General features: G+C 40.5%; 1 protein-coding gene across 3 annotated transcripts in view; it reads left to right on the top strand.

Annotated features, from left to right (window-relative positions):
* RNF144B (ring finger protein 144B) overlaps positions 1–20,223 on the top strand; it is a 71,030-nt gene extending 50,807 nt beyond the window's left edge. For all 3 annotated transcript variants that reach the window (XM_030971600.1, XM_030971598.1, XM_030971597.1), the window contains exons 3-8: positions 1,485–1,589; positions 9,581–9,641; positions 14,304–14,508; positions 15,653–15,797; positions 17,532–17,621; positions 17,815–20,223. In XM_030971600.1, the coding sequence (XP_030827460.1) occupies positions 1,485–1,589; positions 9,581–9,641; positions 14,304–14,508; positions 15,653–15,797; positions 17,532–17,621; positions 17,815–17,955 (747 nt within the window). In that variant the 3' untranslated portion in view covers positions 17,956–20,223. The remainder of the gene's footprint in view (positions 1–1,484; positions 1,590–9,580; positions 9,642–14,303; positions 14,509–15,652; positions 15,798–17,531; positions 17,622–17,814) is intronic.
* Positions 20,224–20,606: the final 383 nt, after the last annotated feature.

Raw genomic sequence — 20,606 nt, 5'->3', positions numbered from 1 at the left:
GTAGAGAGACAGAATAATAAGGAAATCTCATTTCCATTTGTAAGGGTCCTAATTATCCTGATGGTTTAGAGGGAATCAGTTTTCCAATAAAAAATACAAATGGGGAAATTTCTTTAATCAGAGCGCAATATGCAAGGCCTTCTCAGAATAGTCCAGACTAACACAGACTTGAGTTTTACATGCCTATAAATAATAAAAAAATGTTTTTTGAAGAGTCTAAGGCTGCCATACTCAGAAGGGCTGTGATTTCCCCATCACTCACCTATTAGCTTTTGAACACAGTGCCTCTTCCAAAAGTTGGCAGAGGGACAGAGGTCTCAAAACCCTATTTCACTTTGACATATTTCTTGAAAATTGATGGGGCAGTAGTGAAGAAATCTGCACTACTGGGGAGGAGGTTTGTAATGTGGGCATGAAATATAAAACTGTAGGGAAAAAACTACATTAGTCCTACTTTTCATAACATGTTTATTTTCATTTACAGTAAACATTGCAAGCTGATACCAAAATCTGTGAGAAGTCCATGCTTTGTTGTTCTGTTAATGGTGACTTGCAATTTATTGTATGCTTTGCCATTATTTTGAGGAGACTTTGTTGTTTTGTTTTCTGTAGAAGTGACCCTACTTACTTACCTAGGCAATTTGGAGGAACCGTTCAAGCACTGTTCTTTGGTCCATTGCATGAGTTTTGTGCCATGATTTTACTGAAGACTCTATAATATGTGTTTTAAAGACAAGTTGAATATATTTGAAACTGGCATACCAAATAAAGTGTTAGGAGAGTAGAGGGCTCTTTGAGCTTGGAGGGGAAGCCTGCTGTTTTTGTAATGGAACAATTTGGATACATTCATAAAGTGGCCTCCATGCTGGAGATAGACTTTGGATAGAGTAGAGGCTGATGATAAATTGTAATAAATTATGGATATTATTCGAACTGTGGGGGGGGCGGGGTTGAGGGGGAGGAAAAACTGATAGTTGCACATCTTCTAGGGCACATTATAACCTCCCAAGCAGGTGCTAAACCCCCTTCCTCTTTTGTGCAGCTGAGAACAGTGTCTTTCTTGTAAATGAGTTCTCCTACAATGGCGACTGCTGGATGAGAGTCTGAATTAAGAATACAGGAGGAAAAATGAAGGCACAAAGCCTGTTTAATTAGGATAAAAGATACTCACCCCTGCCAAATTCTCCAATCCCAGTTTAGCAGAGCATAGGAGTTGTTAGGGCTGAAAGGTCTGACTTGCTGACTTAGGTAAATGCAATGCTTGGCAGATGAAGTCATGCATAATTAATTGTTCTTTGTTGCATTCTTTCCAATGTAATGACTTGTAGCATTCACACTTATAGTAATTGATGTTTGCTGTGTGCTGGAGCTTCAGGACAGCCAATTAAAGTGGTGAAGGTGGGAACTGCACAGCATCTCTGACTTCTGGTTGTTACCAACACGTGGGCTATAACATTTTTTTTCTTTTCTTCGCTTGTTTCTAGTGTCTAAAACAGTATATGGAGCTGGCAATTCAAGAAGGTTGTGGTTCCCCTATCACATGTCCAGACATGGTATGCTTGAACCATGGGACCCTACAAGAAGCAGAGGTATCTATACTTCTCATACTTCTTTCTCTCCCTCTCTTCTTTTTTTTTTTTAATGTATATCCTCCAAATTTCTTTATCTGCATAGTAATAAATGGAATCATACAATTTTTCTTCCCTTTAATTACTTTTAATGAGCTTTTGGGAAGAGGCCTGACTGACAAGAGGTGATGGAAACAAACAGATGTTTTTCAGGGGTTTTGCTCCTTTTTCCCTCCCTCTGTGCCTTGGGGGAGAAGTTCCCTTGGCATCTGGACAGCCTCTAAATTACCCATGCAGGTGACTTAACCAGAATACCCTGTATTCCAGAATTGCTGAGCCTCCATTAGCCTGTCAGTTCAGTCAGATTTAATTTGACTGCAAACACTGAAATTCTTGCATCTTTCTTAAGAGCAAGAACTCAGATTGATGTTATGCAAGGCTGGAATTTTCTTGTGTTTGTTGATCTTGGGGTGCAACAACCAATTTGCAGTCCAATCTAATCATGTAGGGCTCTATAATTATATGGAGAGAGATACCTGCACAACACCAGGTAGAAGTAGGTCTTAAGAGATATGGAAGGTGTCTCTTGGGATACACCCAAGGGATGCTTGCTCGCCTGCTTTGTGAGGTAGGAATGTCCCTGCTGAGTCTGAGCATACAAGTAGGACAAAAAAAAACCCTCCAAAAAAAACAGGGAAAATAAGATGGCTAAGGGATTTTGATTAGTTTTGTGCATTCTCTCAGCATTTGAGGAATAAAATCAAGGAGAATTAGATCTCCATCCTTGAACTGAAGAAGAGAAGTTTGTCTTCTGGATTCTCTTGAGCTCTGTGCACACAGATGCATAACTATGGCAGAAGTATATAATCCTATTGAAATGCCATCAGTGACAGTGTGATTCCCAATACCAAAAATAACCTTTACTCCAGAAAGAATTCTGGACCTGCTCTCTAGCATCCATTTGAAATATTGTGCTTAGTTGAATCAGGTCATGGGACTTTCAGCTATGTTTGTTATGGTGTGCAGGCATATCATGGAGCCTTTTTTTTGGCTGAATCCAGCTATTGTGAAAGGCAGCCAGCTGTTTCCCTTTCTCCTCTTTCTGCAGAGATACAGAGAGGGTGTAGCAATGTCCTTCCACCCACTGCACCTGATTGGAGGCATCTAGCCTTTATTGAAAATGTATTTTTAAAGGAAAATTACCAAATGACAGGAAGAGTTCTGCTCTGTTCAACCAGGGTTATAATGCTATAGGAATTAAGAAAGGTGTATTTCCCCTTAGTAAAGGAGACTCCAGGGCCCTTTCATAATGGACCACTGGCCTAATCCTTGGGTGTTTTTTGGACTGGCAGCAGAATGACTAAACAGCCCAAATGTACACTAGTGTCCCATGGATGACTGAATGTTCTGACACTCCCTTTTGGCAATGTGCTTGAAACACAAGCCTTCTACTTGAATAGCAAACAAATCCCCAGCCTGGTTAAAATTGCTGCTTATGTATTTTACCAAATACCTGTTTCTTTAAGGAAAAAAAAACCACCCAGAAAAACAGTAGTGACATAAAGAATAAACTCACTCCATTCACAGTCTAAAAGAACAGTATGTAAACTACATATTTATGTATGAACACTCTCTATTACTTTTTTTTCTCTAGAAATAAAGGCTGTTCTTTGTGAAAATGTGGCCTTTTAAAACTATTTCTTAAAAAAGCAGAGCCTTATCAGATGATACAGAATGTGCTTAACTAGGGCTATTGTTTGGCATGGAAGCACTATTTATAGTTATAGTTATTCCTTACATTCTCAAATTCCTGGTGTAAAAGTAGGAGGTTTCTCACCTCTGGGGGTCTGGATTTTTTTTCTCAGGCTTCTGGCAGGACAAGGTTCCTGACCAGGGCCATGGTGTGAGGAATGACACGTTGCCTGTATTGTGGGGAAAAGCAAAAATAAAAGGTCCTTTTTTTTTTCTCCTCTGAGGTAGTATCAATGTTTTGAAAAGGTATATTTTTCATGCCACATTCATTTCAGACTATGCTGTGACTGCTGTTCATCAGGTACTGTTACAATTTGGAGAAAAAAATAACAGTTCAAACTGTCTTTGTCATGGATATGTTGCTAAATTGGGTCCTATACTTTGGGCTAAATGCACCTCACTATGTTAGCTAAAGCAGTTGTTTTGTTTGCTTTTTTAAATGCCTTTTGCCATAGTCTGCAAAAGGGAGATAAATGTGAATTTGGGCATAACCTGAAGTGAAGGAAAGCCTCTTCATTGGCTTCAGTGCATTTTGGATTGACCTTTCTTCAATAAGGAAGCTGAACAATTAATAACAAAGCTTATAGGCATATATAACACGGTATAGCTATGAACACAGTATAGCTTTGAAAGTTCATCTTCTCCCTCTCAAGGTCCTTATTCAAGCTGTTTAACATTCCTTCAGTGCTTTCCAGTGATGTGTTTGTCTTCACTTAGACAAATCAGAATTAAGTCCTGTTTATTTTCTCAGTAAAATTCTGAAGAGTTTGTCTAGTTTGGTGCTAAATTACTAGAGCCTTTTCAAAGCTCTTGCCTTGCTTCTGGTTTGTGTTCTTCTTCAGTTGCTTTTGGGGGATGGAGGGAGGGAAGAACTCTGGTTAACAATTTAAACACAGAATAGAATTTCTTCTTGTATGTCTCATGAAGAAATGAGCAAGTGTGAATAGTAGGAATGTGTTTCTCTAAAACAGTTGAATATTTAATTGGTGCTTGGGGAATAAACTGCTTATTCATAGAGTATAGGAGATGTTGGGAATTAAGTCTTTACTTTCTGAGGTCCCTCTGGACCTCAGAAAAAAAAAGTTCCAGGTTTTTTGATCTTAAAATGCATAAAGTAAAAAGGCATTTGAACTAGAAAATTATACTTTCCAGTACTTTGAAAATACGTTTTCTGAAACCCCTCTGGCTTGGGTGTCTTTTTCCTTCAGCAAAATCTAGTTGAAACTGGTTTATTTCCCAGTAGTTTTTTTGTTTTGACAAATAGTGCATTTGAACAGAAGGAACTGTTCCACTGAAGTGCTTGAAATGAAGTGCAATCCCAGGTCACATCTTGACCTGTTACATCTAGATAGCAGCTTGTAGTATAGTTGTCTTGTAGTAGAAATAAATGAGGGGGGTGGTGGTAAGGCAGTGGTTTTGGCTACAGACTCTCTTTCAAATAGCTGGTTACACAGAACAGGGGAAGTTCAAAAACAGTCTTGTTAAACAAAATGTTTGCCCTTTCAAGCTCCAGTGGCACAATAAACAAAGATTACTTGGATTCCTTCCTGGAAGCAGAAGGTAGAAGGAACATCTTATGTTAATACAGTTCTCTTTAAACATGCAGAATTCTTCTGTCTAGAATATTCCTGTCTCTCTTGGGAACTTGCTCCATTGATTTAATTGGACCAGTTAATATCGCTAATCTAAATAAGGGGTAATTTATCATGGTTTGAAGTTATTTTGCTTGGTGTGAATCCAGTCACCAGTGTAAGCTATGAATCAGGGTAAATCTCCACTGCATACAGGGATTTCTACTGTAATACTCACTTGGATAATATCTAGGGCATTGTGCTTTGCTGTTTCCGATTCCTGTATTGTTCTGGGGTTTATAACATTGATGCAGTGATCCATGTATACATAATCTGATTTGGATTAAAACTGTGCAGCAGTCAGTAAAGGAGGCACTGATTTGGGTTCTTAAGTTTGTCCAGAATTAGCCCTTTGCATGCAGTGCAGGTTCTGCTTGTTGCCCTCTGTCTTTGTAAATCTGTGATCCACACCAGTGCCAGCCTGACAGAGGGTTGTCAGCACTCTGTAATGCAGTGCTGAAATAGGACAGTAACCCAGATCTTAGAATTCTTAATTGCCTTATATTCCATACCTAGCCAAACACAAAATCCCACTGGGACTCAGTCTAAAATATCAGTTTTATTTTTAATTTCAAAATTGGTTTATGCTTTGCTGCAGAAGAGATTGAAATGGTAAAATGAGAAGGAATGTGAGAAAATGTTGCAGGCCGACCTATCTTTTTCAGGGTCAAAATAAAAATTTTTGTTCTTCTTATTTACTTGTTTTTAAGTAAAACCTAGGGGAGCAAGTAAGAGAGCCTTAATTTTGTTTTATTTGTCACTAAATAAGAGAAGAGCTCTTTAATGGAGAACATGAATAATTTAGTATTTCATTATGAGTCTAGTGAGCATGGTAGCTTGACAAAGAAAGTTGTGGGTGTAATTTCTAACAGCATAGAGACTGAGCTCCCATACCCCTTTCAAAAGCAAACCATTGCCCCTGTTGGAACCGTTCTACACTGCTTGCAAAAGAAGACAATGCCTCTGTGAGTGGGGCCTTGGCAGAGGTGGGCAATGCCACCCTTTGCAAATTCTTCTGCCACTGTAGGATCTGCCCTTGCTGCCTGTCTGCTAAAGTGAGAAAGTTTTTTGTTGTGCTGAAATTCCCTCCCTTAGCATTATCAAAGTTTGATTCATAAGGGTGTGAAAGGAAGTAAGATCTATTCAATTTGCTTGATTGCCTCCTTGCATGTCCCTTGAAAGTCTGAGAATAGGTGGAGTAGTGATTTTCCCTTTCCACTGTGGTAGCCAGTATTTAAAGACAGGGGAGTTGTTCTTCCTTGGGTCCTGGTTACTGCACTGCCTGGAAAAGTTTGCTGCTGTGTACACTGAACTAAATTATTTTGAACCATTTCAATTTCCTTTCTTTGCTCTTTTGTCTCGTGTAGTAGCAGGGACCCTGGTTATTGTGACAGATTTCATGACATGATTTTTTTGGATGCTTGACAAGGATCCAGCTGGAGCCCTTTGTGGTAGTAAGCCTTCAGAATTTTGCTTTTGTCCATCAATATTTTTACTTCAGGTGAATGCTGTTGTTCTTAGCAATAGCTCGTGTGTCCTTGTGCTGTATAGCAGGAGGATTTTAACTGCAGGTATTGCTTACAGGGTATGGGAAATAAGAAAACTTACTTCAACTCCTAACAGCCTGATAAGTCTTAAATCAAGATATTTTCAGGAGAGGAGTGTTCTTGCCTGTATTTTTTTAAATTAAAACCTCCAGTATTAAAAAAAAAAAAAAGACAAGTTCATCAAACTGTCCTCTAGCATTTCTTCCTACATTGAATAATTTCATAGCATAGAATAAGAAAAGCCTGTTTTCTGGTATGCTCATGGTCTTCCACTTTTGGCTCTTTGCCATCTGCTGGGTTGCTGGTTTGCTGCCTCCCCAGATTTCCATGCCCTGACCAGCCCGGAGACATGAATGATTGCATAGGAGAGGTGTTTGGGATGGACAGACACCCAGGTGGGGCTTGAGAGGTTGTCTGGAAATGGACATTTAGACTGATGCCAAGTAGGAGGAGATAAACACCTAATCCCCTTATTGTCCTTACCACTGTCCTTCTTGATTAGGTATAAATAAGATTAAAAGTTCCCTGAGGAAAAGATTTGCTGTTTTTTATAGAGACCTGATATTCATGTTTGTTTGTTTTTTCAATTAAGTTTGCACATACAGCTTTCACGTGGCACTGAATTCAGGTAACAGGAATTTGTGCATTGTTTTCCTCATGCCTGAAGATACTAAATGTGTGAGAGGCTTTGGCTCAGCACCTCTCAGGCTGACCTGTGTGTGGGTGCCATCAGGACCTGGCCTTTCCAAGCCTGTGGGCATCAGTGGCACAGGGGATGAGCTCCATGTGTCCAACACCCAGAGCTGCACGCTGAGCTGTGAAGAGGATATGTAGGAAAAAGAGTGGAGTTGAGTGAAGCCAGTGGGGAAAGCTGGCATGGTAAGCTCAAGTTTTCCCCAGGAGAATGGGAAGCTTTCAGCACTGCCTCTGCTTCCTATTGAAATCTGTGTTAAGATGCATAACTCTGCTCCCACTGTAATCAAAAAGGCTGATTTTTAATACATGGGAAATTCTGGGCTCAATAGAACTGCTCTTGAAAAAACTGTTTGTTAGAAGTAAAAGCAAGTACAGGAGGACCCCAGCCAACTAAACAATTCACTCAAGTGGCTCTTACAGCATTGAGACTCACTGTTTTAATTTAGTTGTAATGAAGGAAAATTTAAAGTAGTTGCCAGTGCTCACCCAGCTAGAGAAATGCAGATGACTCTTTTCATTTTCCAAACTATTTATATTTGAAGCTGCCCTGGGGAGGAGTGGGTAAAACTGAAATGATGTGTCATTGCTGAAATTGCTAAACTTCACTCTTTTTACCCATTTGATTTTTTTTGGTGTTCTCCACAAGTGTTTCACCTGACTTCTGATGAATAGGTGAAGAGTTTCTCAGAAAAATCTCTGTGTCTTACAGTCATATTAATCTTAAATATTAATTAATTACAGCCATATGAATCTTTACGTTATTAAATCTTGACATAATTTGGATTCATTTTCATATTCCTCTGGATTCAGTTAAATAAATGAGCCAAGTATCTGCTACAAAATACAGTTATGTACAATCAAGTCCAAATTATTTGAGATATTAATAAAGCAATTTTGTATTTTCTAATACAATTTTTTTCCATCTGTGATAGAAAATGTATTTATAGCATGATTCATAGCATGATATTGAATATGTATTGGATTTTTGTCATTATATTTCTTCTCATGGGTCCTATACTCTACAACTGAGGAGGACAGCAAGGGCCAGTGTCCACTTCACTGAGGGCAAATTTTGCCCTTTACAGTAATCTGAAGGACTGTGGTTGGATACTGGATGTGAGATTTGAAAGCCTGTCACTTTGAAACTGTCAGTTCTACACTGTCTCACAGTGCTTCAAATGATCAGGTCCCAGGTCTTATATTAGTCTAGGTTTATTATCAGTAAAAGAGAAAAATGTTTCCAGTACTGGTACAATATTACAAACAGATCAGATAAAGAGAATGGTCCCACATTCTGAATCTGACAAACATGTGACTCCTGAAGTGCCTGTGAAGTTCCTTTTAAACCCCTCCATACCCTGTATGCGGGATTGCTTATTAGTTTTAAATAGGACACTTGGTCTTCTTACGTAGACTGTTAATTGGAGATTAGAGCATTTAGCCTTTTAGTCTGCTAGTTTAATTAGGGTAATGTGTAAAATGTATCAGCAAAGCCTGTTTGTCTATGCCAACTCCATTTAACTTCAGTGCAGTTCCCAATAGGCTGCTCCATGTCTAAGGCAAATTCCAACAGCAATGGCATTAGCTGTCTTGGCGCAAACCCCATGGAATGAATAAAAAATGGAAACCAGACTGCCTTCCAGTTCCTGAGAGCTAAGTGGCCCCTGCCATTAACACTGGGAGATGTGAATGAAGAACCATTGATTTGAGCTGTATTCTTGTGCATGAACAGCATGCTGCAGTCTCCAGGGCTGGCAACATGTCACCCTTTGTTACACTAAACCAACATGAAATAAAAATGAGAAGCCTGAAGTTAATATGGAATCCACAGAGAAGGTTTGCGTGTGCGTGGAAAGAAAGACATGCGCTGAACTACTGGGTTGTGTGGCTGAAATAGAGGAGGTTAAGAACTACTTTTTTAAGTTTTGGAGAAAAAGTCAGGGTGTGGAAGAACGTGTGAAAGCAAGCAGGAACAAAAAGGTGAATTTGAGAGCCAGCTCAGGATAGCAGGTGTGTAGAACATAGTGCTTATTTGTCGCCCTGTTCTTCTAAGTCCTTCTAAGCCTTCTGATGTTTACATTTTTGTAATAGAGTTTCTCACACACTTTTCATGTAAATAATGATTGTTTTGCATTCCTTTCTGGAAGAAGAAAAATTTGATGAATTGTTAGCTTGACCAGTGTGGCTGGAGAAGTGGCAATTTCATCCTCCAATCCATAGTCACTTTTGAAAGTCTATAAATATTGGAGTTCAAAAATAAGCTATGCTCTTTTTACCTTAGACATTTCAGCTTGTGTGTATCGTTCATTTCGTGTTCTATTACAACACTTATTAACTTTTTAAAGTTTGTATTTCTAATGCTTCTTTTGTGTGTTTCTCATTTCAGATTGCCTGTTTGGTTCCTGTTGACCAGTTTGAGTTATACAAGAGGTTGAAGTTTGAACGAGGTGTGAAGCTTTTTGTCTCTATTACTTTCTCTTTTGTCAGTGGAGGCAGCACTGTTATATATGGCAGAGACAGAGCCTGTTGAGCGAGTTAAGGGAGAGACAGAGAAGATGTCTTTGCTTTGAAATAGTTCAGGAGCAGTCACTAGGTCTGGCTGTGCTCCACAGACAAAGTCGAAATTCTGTTTTGCAGAGTCAAAAAAGCAGCATCTTAATGAATTACCAGACTTCTACTCAAGCTTGTGGGCAACACTCTCAGACTGTGTGTGCCTGGGGCTCCGTTGTTCTTCTGATGGCATGTTCATCTTGGGTCCTTGAGGTGGTTATACTGGTAGAACTTGTCAAGGTGCTAGAGGCTGGTGCTGGCCAGGGCGCACAGTCCCTTTACACATCCATAGGGATCTTCAGAGCTTTTAGGGGACACATACTCTGAAATGCAGTGTGAATTTTTGCAAGCATCCCTGCAAAATAGCTTTGCTTACGTAGAAGCCTCATGTGTGTTCATCTAGTAGAGTTTTTCTTCCCAAGGAATAGTAGTCCCCTCGTTCCTGAGGAACGTCTACTTTGTAAAGAAGTTTGAAACTGAAGGTCTCACTGAGGCCAAGCTTTCCTGTGCCCATTGGTCACTCTTCTGCATCAAGAGATGGTTCCTTGACAAGGCTGAAGAAGAAACTTGCTAGTTAGAAAGAATGAGATCCTCTTGCTGTTTTTAAAGACTGTCACCAGCTTGCAAGTTTCAGCTGGAAGGTGTGTTTTTAAAGAACTGAGTGCGTGGTAGCATGCAGAATGGTGTGTCCCAGACGCTGCCCCACTCTGCCTGTTCTCAAACTTTCCTTGAAAGACTGGATTCATATTCTTGCTCTGCGTGCCTGCTTAGATGCAGTGGATTGTGTAAGACAATGCAGAGGTCTATAAAAATTAGGCAAAATAATGCACTTGAGAAGTTGGTCGGATAGAAGAATATATAGGGTTTTACAGAATCTCATCTGACATGAATCCTTGTGAATGACCACAAAGTGGAAAAACTGCAAAACACTCAAATATGCCCCAGAGTTTATGGGCAAATGCAGATTGTAGATATGATATTCAGGCACTCAGGTCAAACAAAAAGAAAAAAAATCCCAAACCTTAGTTTTATTTTTTATTTCTTTCTCCTGTTTTACCACCTTCTTGTTTATTCTTAATTTCTTATGAAGTCTCTCCAGTTCATCATCTAATCAGTGGCTTGTCTATAGTCCTAGACAATGGAAATCAGAACTTGTTAAATCACCATATTAAAGGGGTAGGAGAAAGGGACTTTCTTGCAATACATTAATCTGTTTTATGTAAAACCTTTTTTTACTGAAGACTCTGTAACTATTGGTTTCCTAGTATCTCTTCCTCTATAACTAGCCAAAGCTGAACTCATGATCTTTTGTCCAACTCACTGTTACTTTTTTTTTTACTGCCTCCCACACAGAGAAGCCTGAAACTTGTCTATTTTTTAAATCCTCCTTTCCTTTTCTTTCTTGCCTAAGTCCAACAAATCCTCTTCCACCTCCGCTATCTCTCTTCATTATGATTTTAAGGTCAGTCCTGACTCCTTTATGATAAAACTGGTATCTAAGCAGCTGACTTAGGCATACCCCTTTTGCCTTGCCTTTTGGCCCCAGCAATAAATCCAGCTTACTGATGTCTGGGAACAACAATTCCTGCTAGCTAAAGCTCTGACCTGGACACCCAGCACTAATCCCAGCCTTAGCCAAGACCTTTTGCCTATCCTGGATTAAATGCTGTTCCCAAGGCTGACCTTTCTGCACTCATCAGTGGGACTTGGTTTATTAGCTTCTTCTGGCCTGGAGCACCAGTCTCAGACCTGAGCCTTACCTGGCAAAGCCTGCCTGCCCTGGTCTGACACTCTTTTTCTGAAACTAGCAATAGACCTCACTGATGGCATCTGCTGAGGGTGAATTCTCACCCAGAATCTGTCCAGAGACTCCTTCCTGATCTTCAAGTGATTGGTAGAGCCCTTCCAGACATTTTCCATTGTGAGATTAATTCTGAGGAAAATTTGGAACACCCCAAGAAGGACTTACACATCCAACAGCTATTTTCCTCATCCCCAATCTGTGCTAGCTATGTTAATAGAATATCTTTCTTCTCATTTTCATTGCTTTCTTTTTTTAATGGGCCAATAATATTGTGTGGAAACATAGTGAGAAGTAATTGGTATAGAATGGTGTGTCTATAGACAATTGTTAAATTTAATAATAGATGCACTGATAATAGGCTATTCTCTTGTGTGTTTTGTGTTCTTAGAATGCAAATGTGTTTTTAAAAACAAGATGTTTTTGCATATCTGTAACTTCTCTGCATCCAGACAGGGCTAAGCCACAGAATATGTTTCTGTGAAGCATATTTATTAGAAAACCAGGAATTGTTCTATGTCTATTTAGGATGGTGTTAAGGTAGTCAACAGAAGTAAAGAATAGAGGAATGGTAAGTGGTTAGGGCACATGCATTATGTTTGTCAGTAGGCTGAGTGGTAGATGAGAAAAATCTGCATTTTATGCCTGACTCAAAAGGAGTCTGTTTTAAATGGAGATTTCTGTGAAACACAGTCATAGTCTTATCCTTTCAGTGAGTACCTCTTCTGAGCCAGAAATAATTTTCTTCAGATTGCTGCATTCCTCCTGTCTGCCACCTACATCTCACCTGCTTGCTTGCATGTTTTATGAAAACTGGCCAGATCCCTGCCCAAAACTGGCACTGTTTGGGAAGGCTTTCCTCCTGAGAGTTGAGGGAGCTGTGGCTGAACTGGCTGCAGGGAGGCAGGGGAAAAGCTTGGGAGAGAAATGGCCCTAACCAAGAGATGGATCAACTTGCCAGAGCAGGAGGATAGCCTCTTTCCCTTTTTTGGCCACGCCTTTTTAGTTTTTTCTGGTTTCGCTTGTGCTCCATGGCAAACCAAACAGTATGAGACAGCGTGGATTGCAAAACACCATCTGTAGGTTCTTTGTAAGATGGAGGAAGTGGGAGAGGAGGGACTTTCATCTCTTGCATTACATCTTGCTGCAACAAATTTGTAAAAAACAGGTTTACAACCCAACTCCCCTCCTCCCCGTGATGTCAAAACCAGACATTCTGTCTTTCACCCAAACACAGGATAGGGGAATTTTGGTTTCCAAAGCTGAATTTTCAACAGAAAACATGCAGAACCTATTGTGTGAAGCATTACATGCAATAGCAAGTACTAGGCCATAGTCTTACTCAATTCAGGGTTTCTTTTAAGAGACATCAAAGGAACCTAGAGAAATAAAAATTTTTCAGTCAGGACATTACCTTCTAAAAGTATGTGAATATGAAAAGTTACTTGATTTGCTGTGACTCTCTTCTCCCTCATAATGAAGCTGAGAGCTAACTTGTTTTTACTTTCATTGAGTAGAAAGCAAAATGTTTGTTTTTGGAGGCAAAGAAAGTGTGTGCAAGGCGGTAAGAGAAAAGAATGCAACTAGATCCATGAAATGGCTGAAGGTAGATGGTACAGGTGTTTTGCTGTCACTGCCTAAATTATAGGTGACAGCCTTTGCATGGAAATAGAAATTCTCTACATCTGTTGGAGCTCTCTGACACAGGCTCAGAAATTACCCAAAGTCAGAGCACTGTGTACCTGTGTGTCCATATGTGCTTTCAGCAAAATTTGCCAGAGAAGTGTATATGAGGTCCTTGTGCAGCTTTTTGTTTCAAGTGGGACAACTAATTTTATCTGCTGGAAGTACCTTGTTATGGCTTTTGCCATCTCACAGTCAGGAATTTCCATTGACTTTGGAGACATCCCCTCCATCTGTTTATTTTCAGTGATGGTACCAGAGAGCTCCCAGGGAAGGAGGGGCAAGGTAGCTCCTGACAGCCCTTTTCTGGGGAGGCTCTGCAGGATGTCAGTGTTCAGCTGCATCTCATGGAATTGAGTAGCAAATGACCAACAGTGAATTTGTCCCAGCTGGGTTTTTGTTGCAAATTCCTTGAATAAAGATTAGGAAGTGAGAGAGAGGATCAACATTTATCATTCTCTGCCATGTGGTGATGACTGTAATTCAGTGTCTACACCCTGAATCTTGACTCCTGTAATAATCTGATACCAAACAAATGATATGATATGATACTGTAAGTGCTCACTATATTCACAGTATCATATCATTACTGTAAGTAATGATATGATACTGTGAATATAGTGAATATTAACTGCAGTTTATAGATAGAGGAGATTAAATAAGGCATGGAAAGTGACCTGACATTAATTTAATTACAGTCCTTCTTCTGTTTATATGGAAGTTTCTGCATGGCTTGCACATTGTCAAAGACGTGGAGTGGCCTAGTGCTACAAAAGTGCTTCTCAGCAAACAGCAGCTAGGTTCATATTTTGAACCTTGCTATAAAAAAGCAAGAAACACATTCTGTGTAGTGTATTTTTATTGTTGCAATGCTTTCAGTGCAACTGCTTAGCAGGGGACAAATGCAGACCTGCCTAAAGAAGAGCAGGCCCAAATACCCATGGGCATGGGTGTGGAGTGCTTTGGCTTCCACACCCTTGTGCAGAATTGGGTGCTGTATACCTAGACACATGTCAGTGGAACAAGAAGGGGACTACAAAAAAGTAGTTTTATTTCTTTCTCTGTTGTGTTTCAGAAGTCCACTTGGACCCCCAGAGAACATGGTGCCCCACAGCCGACTGCCAAACCGTGTGCCACATTGCACCGAGCGAGTCGGGAGCGCCAGTGCCAGTGGAGTGCCCCACCTGCCACCTGACCTTCTGCTCCTCCTGCAAGGAGCCATGGCACGGGCAGCACCTATGCCAGGAAAACCAAACGACCCCAGTACCCACTGAGCAGGGGTAAGATGGGAATCCACGATAGTCATGCCATCTTTTGATTCTTTTCATCACAGTTGGGTTCGTGGAGCAGCTTCCTTCTAGGTCCACAGCTTCAGCTTGGAGACTGTCCATCTCTCCTGGTGTTTCGTAAATACAATTCCAGTCGAAATATTACTTTAAATGCCAAATTTTGTTTTTTAATACTTAATATTATCTGTGTACTTGTCAAGCTTGGGTTGCAACTGAAACTTCTAAAAGGTGAAGCCCTCCAGGACTTTAAATCTGCCTAAAGGCTTTGTTCACATGCTAGAATTATGACCTGTGCCCATACCAAAAATCCGATATACCAATATTGCAGGATCCAAATTTTGCTCTATTGTGATTAAGAAATAACCCCTGCTTAATATTTACAGAATCCCTGCATAGAAAAACCTTAACTCCTACACAGTGTAAATTTCACTTGGAGTGAGCCTTGTTTATGCTCAGTTTCCTTAACTGCAGACAACCTGCAGATCAGCTTGTAAAAGTCATTAATCTATAGAAGAGAGGCTTTTGTGTTTAAATTAGGTCATGTCTTTGGCTATCCATCTTTGTTTTCAGAATCAGGTTATGTTGAGTCATGTTTTCAAAGTTTTCTGTCAATTTTTTTCAATAAATGAAAAACTTAAAACCTAGAGCATTCTGCTTGCTAGAAACTCCATGGAATAGGTGTTGCCAAAAAGCTATGTCTATGATTTTTTTTCTCTAGGTGTGATCTCTGGCTCTGGTAGAGTTTAAGCCTATTTTATTCAGACAAGGAGGATTCAGACAAGGATTATGAGTTGCATAATCCAGTCCTGTTAAATTAATTGTGTAAGGTCTCTGTAAAAAGGGCTAAGTTTTAATGCTGTAGGTGATTAATTGTGGGTGTAGTGAGTGTTAGTTTTATATAGCATAAAGGAACAAGGCAAGGGATTTTCACTTTTATGTGATATTAATAGTCTCATGCCTAGTAGTGAGTATGTTTCAATGTATTGTACTGAATATAAGAAGCTTCACACACTGAGAACACTTAGGACAACAACATTAGATGCTCTGAAAAATAAGCACAATACACATCAGGCAGTGGACCTGAATACCAACAATTATGTTCACATCTCACTTTAATGTTTCCTTACTTTTCTAGATTCCTTATTGGAGCAGAGACAGAGGCACCAATTAAGCAGTGCCCAGTTTGTCGAATTTATATTGAGCGAAACGAGGGCTGTGCTCAGATGATGTGCAAGAACTGCAAGCACACGTTTTGCTGGTATTGTCTACAGAACTTGGATGTAAGTGCTGCAGAAAAAACACCAGGACAAAGAATAGTGGGGTTAAGGGTTAGTCTGAGGCCCTGTGCAAGCTCTTTGTTACTTCATTGCTGTCCTAGCGAATTTCTTGGCTCAATTCACCTTCTGACTCAGTTGCTCTCTCTTCTTTCACCCAGTCCTTTTATTTATATCAATACAGTTTTTTATTTCTTCCATAAAGGGTTATGGCCATGTCTGTGGGTTCCATGTTCATTCTTTGAGGGAGATGGGACTAACGCTTTGCTTTCTGGAGGTTTGTTCCAGCAATACCTTGCTTGGATTCCTTCTTCCTAAAAACAGTTTGGTTGTGAGTGAGGGAAATAGATGTCTTCCACCTGTTTCAACAGCAAAGGACACAGCCTGTCTAAAAAATGGTATGGTACTGGGTGAAGGGGGTTGTTCCATGGCATGGTGGCTAGGGAGCACTAGGTCTCCTTTACTAGTCCATCTCTAGTGCCGTGTTTGCTGAAGTGAATGATTGGCTATTAGGCTTGAGGATAAAAATGTTGGATCATGAACACAGATTGTGAAGTGCATGTTGCTAGTTACTTCTCAAAGGTTGCAAACCAGTCTCAACTTGTTTGGACTTCAAGTATCCTAGCAGCACGAAGAGTCCTGGAAGTAATGCACGTATATAAGAGTCCTGGAAGCTGCATGTATATATGGCAGCTTGCCCTTTTGGCACAGTCATCAGTAACAGCTGTGGGAGCGTAAAAAGGACTTTACCAGCACTTGAAATAAAATGTGCTGCATGGCTTTTCTTGTCTTTTTTGTACTCCACAGCCAGCAAACAATGAGACTTCTTCAGTCTTCATCCTTTACTCAGCACATTAAACAGGTTGCCCTTAGTGTTATGTCCCCTTTCTGTGGGGGTGAACATGCTTTTTCAACATGAGTCTTAGGGCTTGCCTCAGAGTACATGCAGTACACGGTGGTTGCTTAACACTGTGCTGAACCAGAAGAGTGTCACATTCTTGCAGACTCCACAGACATGCCCTTATCGAGTTTTTGTCAGTTCAAAGGGAGAAAGAGAGGAACAAACTGTAGTTGTGTGATTAAAGTGTAGTTTTTCTGAATGTGTAGGGGTTACAGGAGCTCCAGGCGTAGATGAAGGTAGTACCTGCAAAGCCAGAGAGCAGAGCTGAAAAATGAAAGGGGAAGCAGCATCAGGTTACAGCACAGTGGTTTAGGGAGGGTAATGCAGGGCATGAGTCACCTTCTGAAGAAAAGAATGAGTAGTTTAATAAGTATTAATGGTAAAAGAGAAATTAAACAGGATTTTTGTATTTTTTATATTTTCCTGTTAAGTCTAAGAACAGAATTACTGTGAAGTAGGTACAGCAGGAGAACAGAAGGTAAAATACTTCAGGAAGATGATCCCTCACATTGCTATTTTTTAGAAATGCCTGCTGTTTTCAGTTCCCTTTGTCATCACCAAATTATGGACTAGGTACTTGTGCAATTAGGTGAAACTCGTGCTTATGCTTTTTAAAAGTGGAGGAGGAAAGATGCTGTATGATAGCTCAGATGCCAAACATATGCCAATTTCTGAAACTGCAAGTTACTCTAGGTAATTATTTGGAAGACAGGTGAACTTGTCTGCTGGCAGCTGGCAATTTCAAAGCAGCGCCAGGAAGGTTGTGTTTCCACTCTGGTCTTGAACTTCTTCCTCCAGTTCTGTAACCTACTCTTACAGCTTCTCCTTTTGTTTTTCAGAATGATATTTTCTTACGGCATTACGACAGAGGCCCTTGCAGAAACAAGCTGGGCCACTCACGGGCTTCAGTGATGTGGAACAGAACACAGGTGTGTTCCTAACCAGCTGGGTAGAGCTCTCATGCATGCATGAAGCAAAGAGATTTTAGCCTTCAGAGAAGAACCAAGATGATTATTTTCATATTTTCATCTCTTTTTTGGTGACCTATGCTATGTTTATGCATGCACATGCATATTTTATTTTCCATGCTATCTAAATATGTATTTTTCACCTCTCTTTCAGGTTGTGGGGATCCTCGTTGGACTAGGTATCATAGCGTTGGTGACCTCTCCCTTGCTGCTTGTGGCATCTCCATGCATCATCTGTTGCATTTGCAAATCTTGCCGGAGCAAAAAGAAAAAACCCAGCCTGCCAACAACCTAAAACTCTGTGTCTTTTTGAGTCTCCATCTGTACAGCATAAGTATGTGAGGAAGCACAATGGTTGTGTTTTGGTGCCATACCTACCAAATAATGCTCCCTTTTTTTGCCAGTTCTTGGGATAAGTGCCTATTCTTTACAGGCTACTCTATCACTAACAAGTCCAGATTTTTGTGCAGTACATGCAGTGTAGGTTTTTGCTTCCTGAAGAGGAAAACAGGACACCATTCAGTCCTTCATACCCCATTCAAGACTGATAGAACATTCCTGTTTTCCATCAGCTGCACATGACTTGATCCTGCTGCATTACTCTGTCTTTGCAGATTCAGTCATTACTGTTGTGCTAGCTGTTGGTTCTTGGTGACACTCAGATTTCTCAGAAAGTTTTGGGTCTTTTGTGAAAGAGAGAGAGGGAAGGCCTGATTAGGTTCTTCTGTCTGATAGCTTGTGTACAGTTAAACGTAACAAACCGTTAAGAAAATATGTTTGGTAGTTTCCTATCAATTGGCTGCCATGGCATTTCTTTCAGCATTGAAATCCATTTGATTTTTGCCCTTGTTCTCAACTACAGAAGTAAAAAACCACCAAAACGGTGTCTAAGATAGGGCTCTCTTTAAGAGACTGGACCTTGAGAAAGCTGCTATTTTTTTTCACATCAAACATGACATATCTATAATGAAATATTAGGAATATGCATATTTCCCTACCACTGGGCATGCCTTTTGTCAGTACCATGGGTGTAGAAAACTCACAATGGAGGTAATATTGTAAGAAAGACTGTGATACAGTTCCCATTTTGTGCGGAGCGTTGGCATCCTGGTTGGGTCTTTGCAGAGTGGCAGCATGGGCGCAGATATACCACGTACATATGACCAGTCAGTATATTTTTTTACAACAGTTTACATGGGGTGGCAGCAAGAACCCTGATAAAAAGTTATTGAAACCAGGCTAAGCCAAGCCCTCCTTCAAAACCTTATGGACCTGCTGAAGTGAATACTTGAGAAATGCTGTGTAAATGTGACCTCTATCCATTGGTGGGTATTTCTTTTGTCCTGCTCAAGGTTAACCAACTCTGTTAGCGATATTTTTTAATTACTCTAAATCTGGAAGGCTATCAGTTAATAAGTGCTTCATTTTAATTTGGTGCCTCACCACCAAACCAATTCAAACCCTGGTGTCTGTTACACCTGTGTAAGTTCACTGAAAGCTCACTGAAGAGCTGGAATTACTGCAGCTCTTCAGTCAGGAGTAGCTGAGATCAGACTCTGCTCCCTGGAGTTTATTTCCTTAATGGATGGTGCTCCTCACAACCGGGGCCGGTGGCGCTTTTGTTCTGGACTCCCATCTGTGCATTCTATATCTGTGGGAGCAGATTCAAGTTTGCACTGTACAATTGGTTGTAATTCCAAACCCCTTTCCACAAGGGCTGCAGGGTTTGAAGGAGACGCTCGGCCCGAGTGCGGTGTCGGGCTGGCGCTCAGCCCAGCTGCCCCTGTCGGAGCACAGAGCGTGGCTCAGCTGGGAGTGCCGTGATGGTGCTGTGAGTGCTGCCTGTGTGTGCTGCTTGGCCAAGCCTCAGGAACTTTGCCTTCTTGGCAGCTGTAAATGTGACCTTTTTTCTGTTTAACTTCGCTCTCTGGTTACTGTAACAAAAGTGGCAGGTTTTCTTCTTTTGAGAAAGTGTAGTCTGTTGAGCAGACTAGCAAGGACAGAGGCCTTAAATGATACTGTCTGTTTTACTTTTTAATTGACTTCTTTTATAAATACTGCCTGACTTTGCTACCAGTCGTGGCTGGAGGGCAGGCAGTGCTCGCCAGTGTGAAAGACTGTATTTATTCTTCATCCTCAGCTTTGAAGGGAAGCAGAACAGTAGACAGTACATTCTAAATACAGAGTGCAATGCAGGCAACTGCCATTTATAATAAATAAAGAATGTTTTCTGTATGTGTTTTCTGGAAGAGCACTAATGGTAGTGCTTTGGGGTACTTGTGACAGATTAAAGTGTCCAGCCCTTGGCTTTGCACTATTTTTCTACCTATGTTTTTATGGCACTACTGTCATTTCCATTTTATTTATGAACTTGAAGTTGCAAGTCTTACTTTAACAAAGCCTCAAGGACAAATATGTAGGAGCTGTACAGTCTCTTTAACCAGAACCAGCATTGCAATGTACCAATATCCTTTGCATGTTAAAATTTGAGCTTTTTTCATGTTTTGTGATCTTACCCATGACCAATGCATCCTTTGCTAGTTTTGTTCCTTTCCTTGTTCTTTCCCTCCTTCTGTTGGCCTGTTTTTGCTAATGCCTATTGGAATGAGGGTGGCAGATCTTTTTTTCATTAACACTGTTGTGTTAACGAAACTGTCAGGTTCTCCCTCTGCTAAAGAAAGGCAGCTGAAGGCAGCTCTTGAACTAGTTTAAGTGCCTGGTGGGCATACCAAAACTGGTATAAATTAATCATGCAGGAGTTAACACAGCCTGGCAGTCTCAGTGCCAGTCCAGGCATCAAAGAAATCTAGATGTGGATTGGTAGCCCAAGCTTTTGCTGTAGGTCTTTACACAAAAACTGGATTAGGACGAGTTACAGGCACGCCTTCCTTTGGCTCTGTAGGTGCAACAAATGGACCAAGAAAGAAGCTCTAGACATCTTCTTCT

The sequence above is a fragment of the Camarhynchus parvulus genome, chromosome 2 (genome assembly GCF_901933205.1).
Source record: "Camarhynchus parvulus chromosome 2, STF_HiC, whole genome shotgun sequence".
In the NCBI taxonomy this organism is placed as follows: domain Eukaryota; kingdom Metazoa; phylum Chordata; class Aves; order Passeriformes; family Thraupidae; genus Camarhynchus; species Camarhynchus parvulus.
Note: the sequence above shows the minus strand (reverse complement) of the source record. Positions and strands in the feature narration are given on the sequence as shown.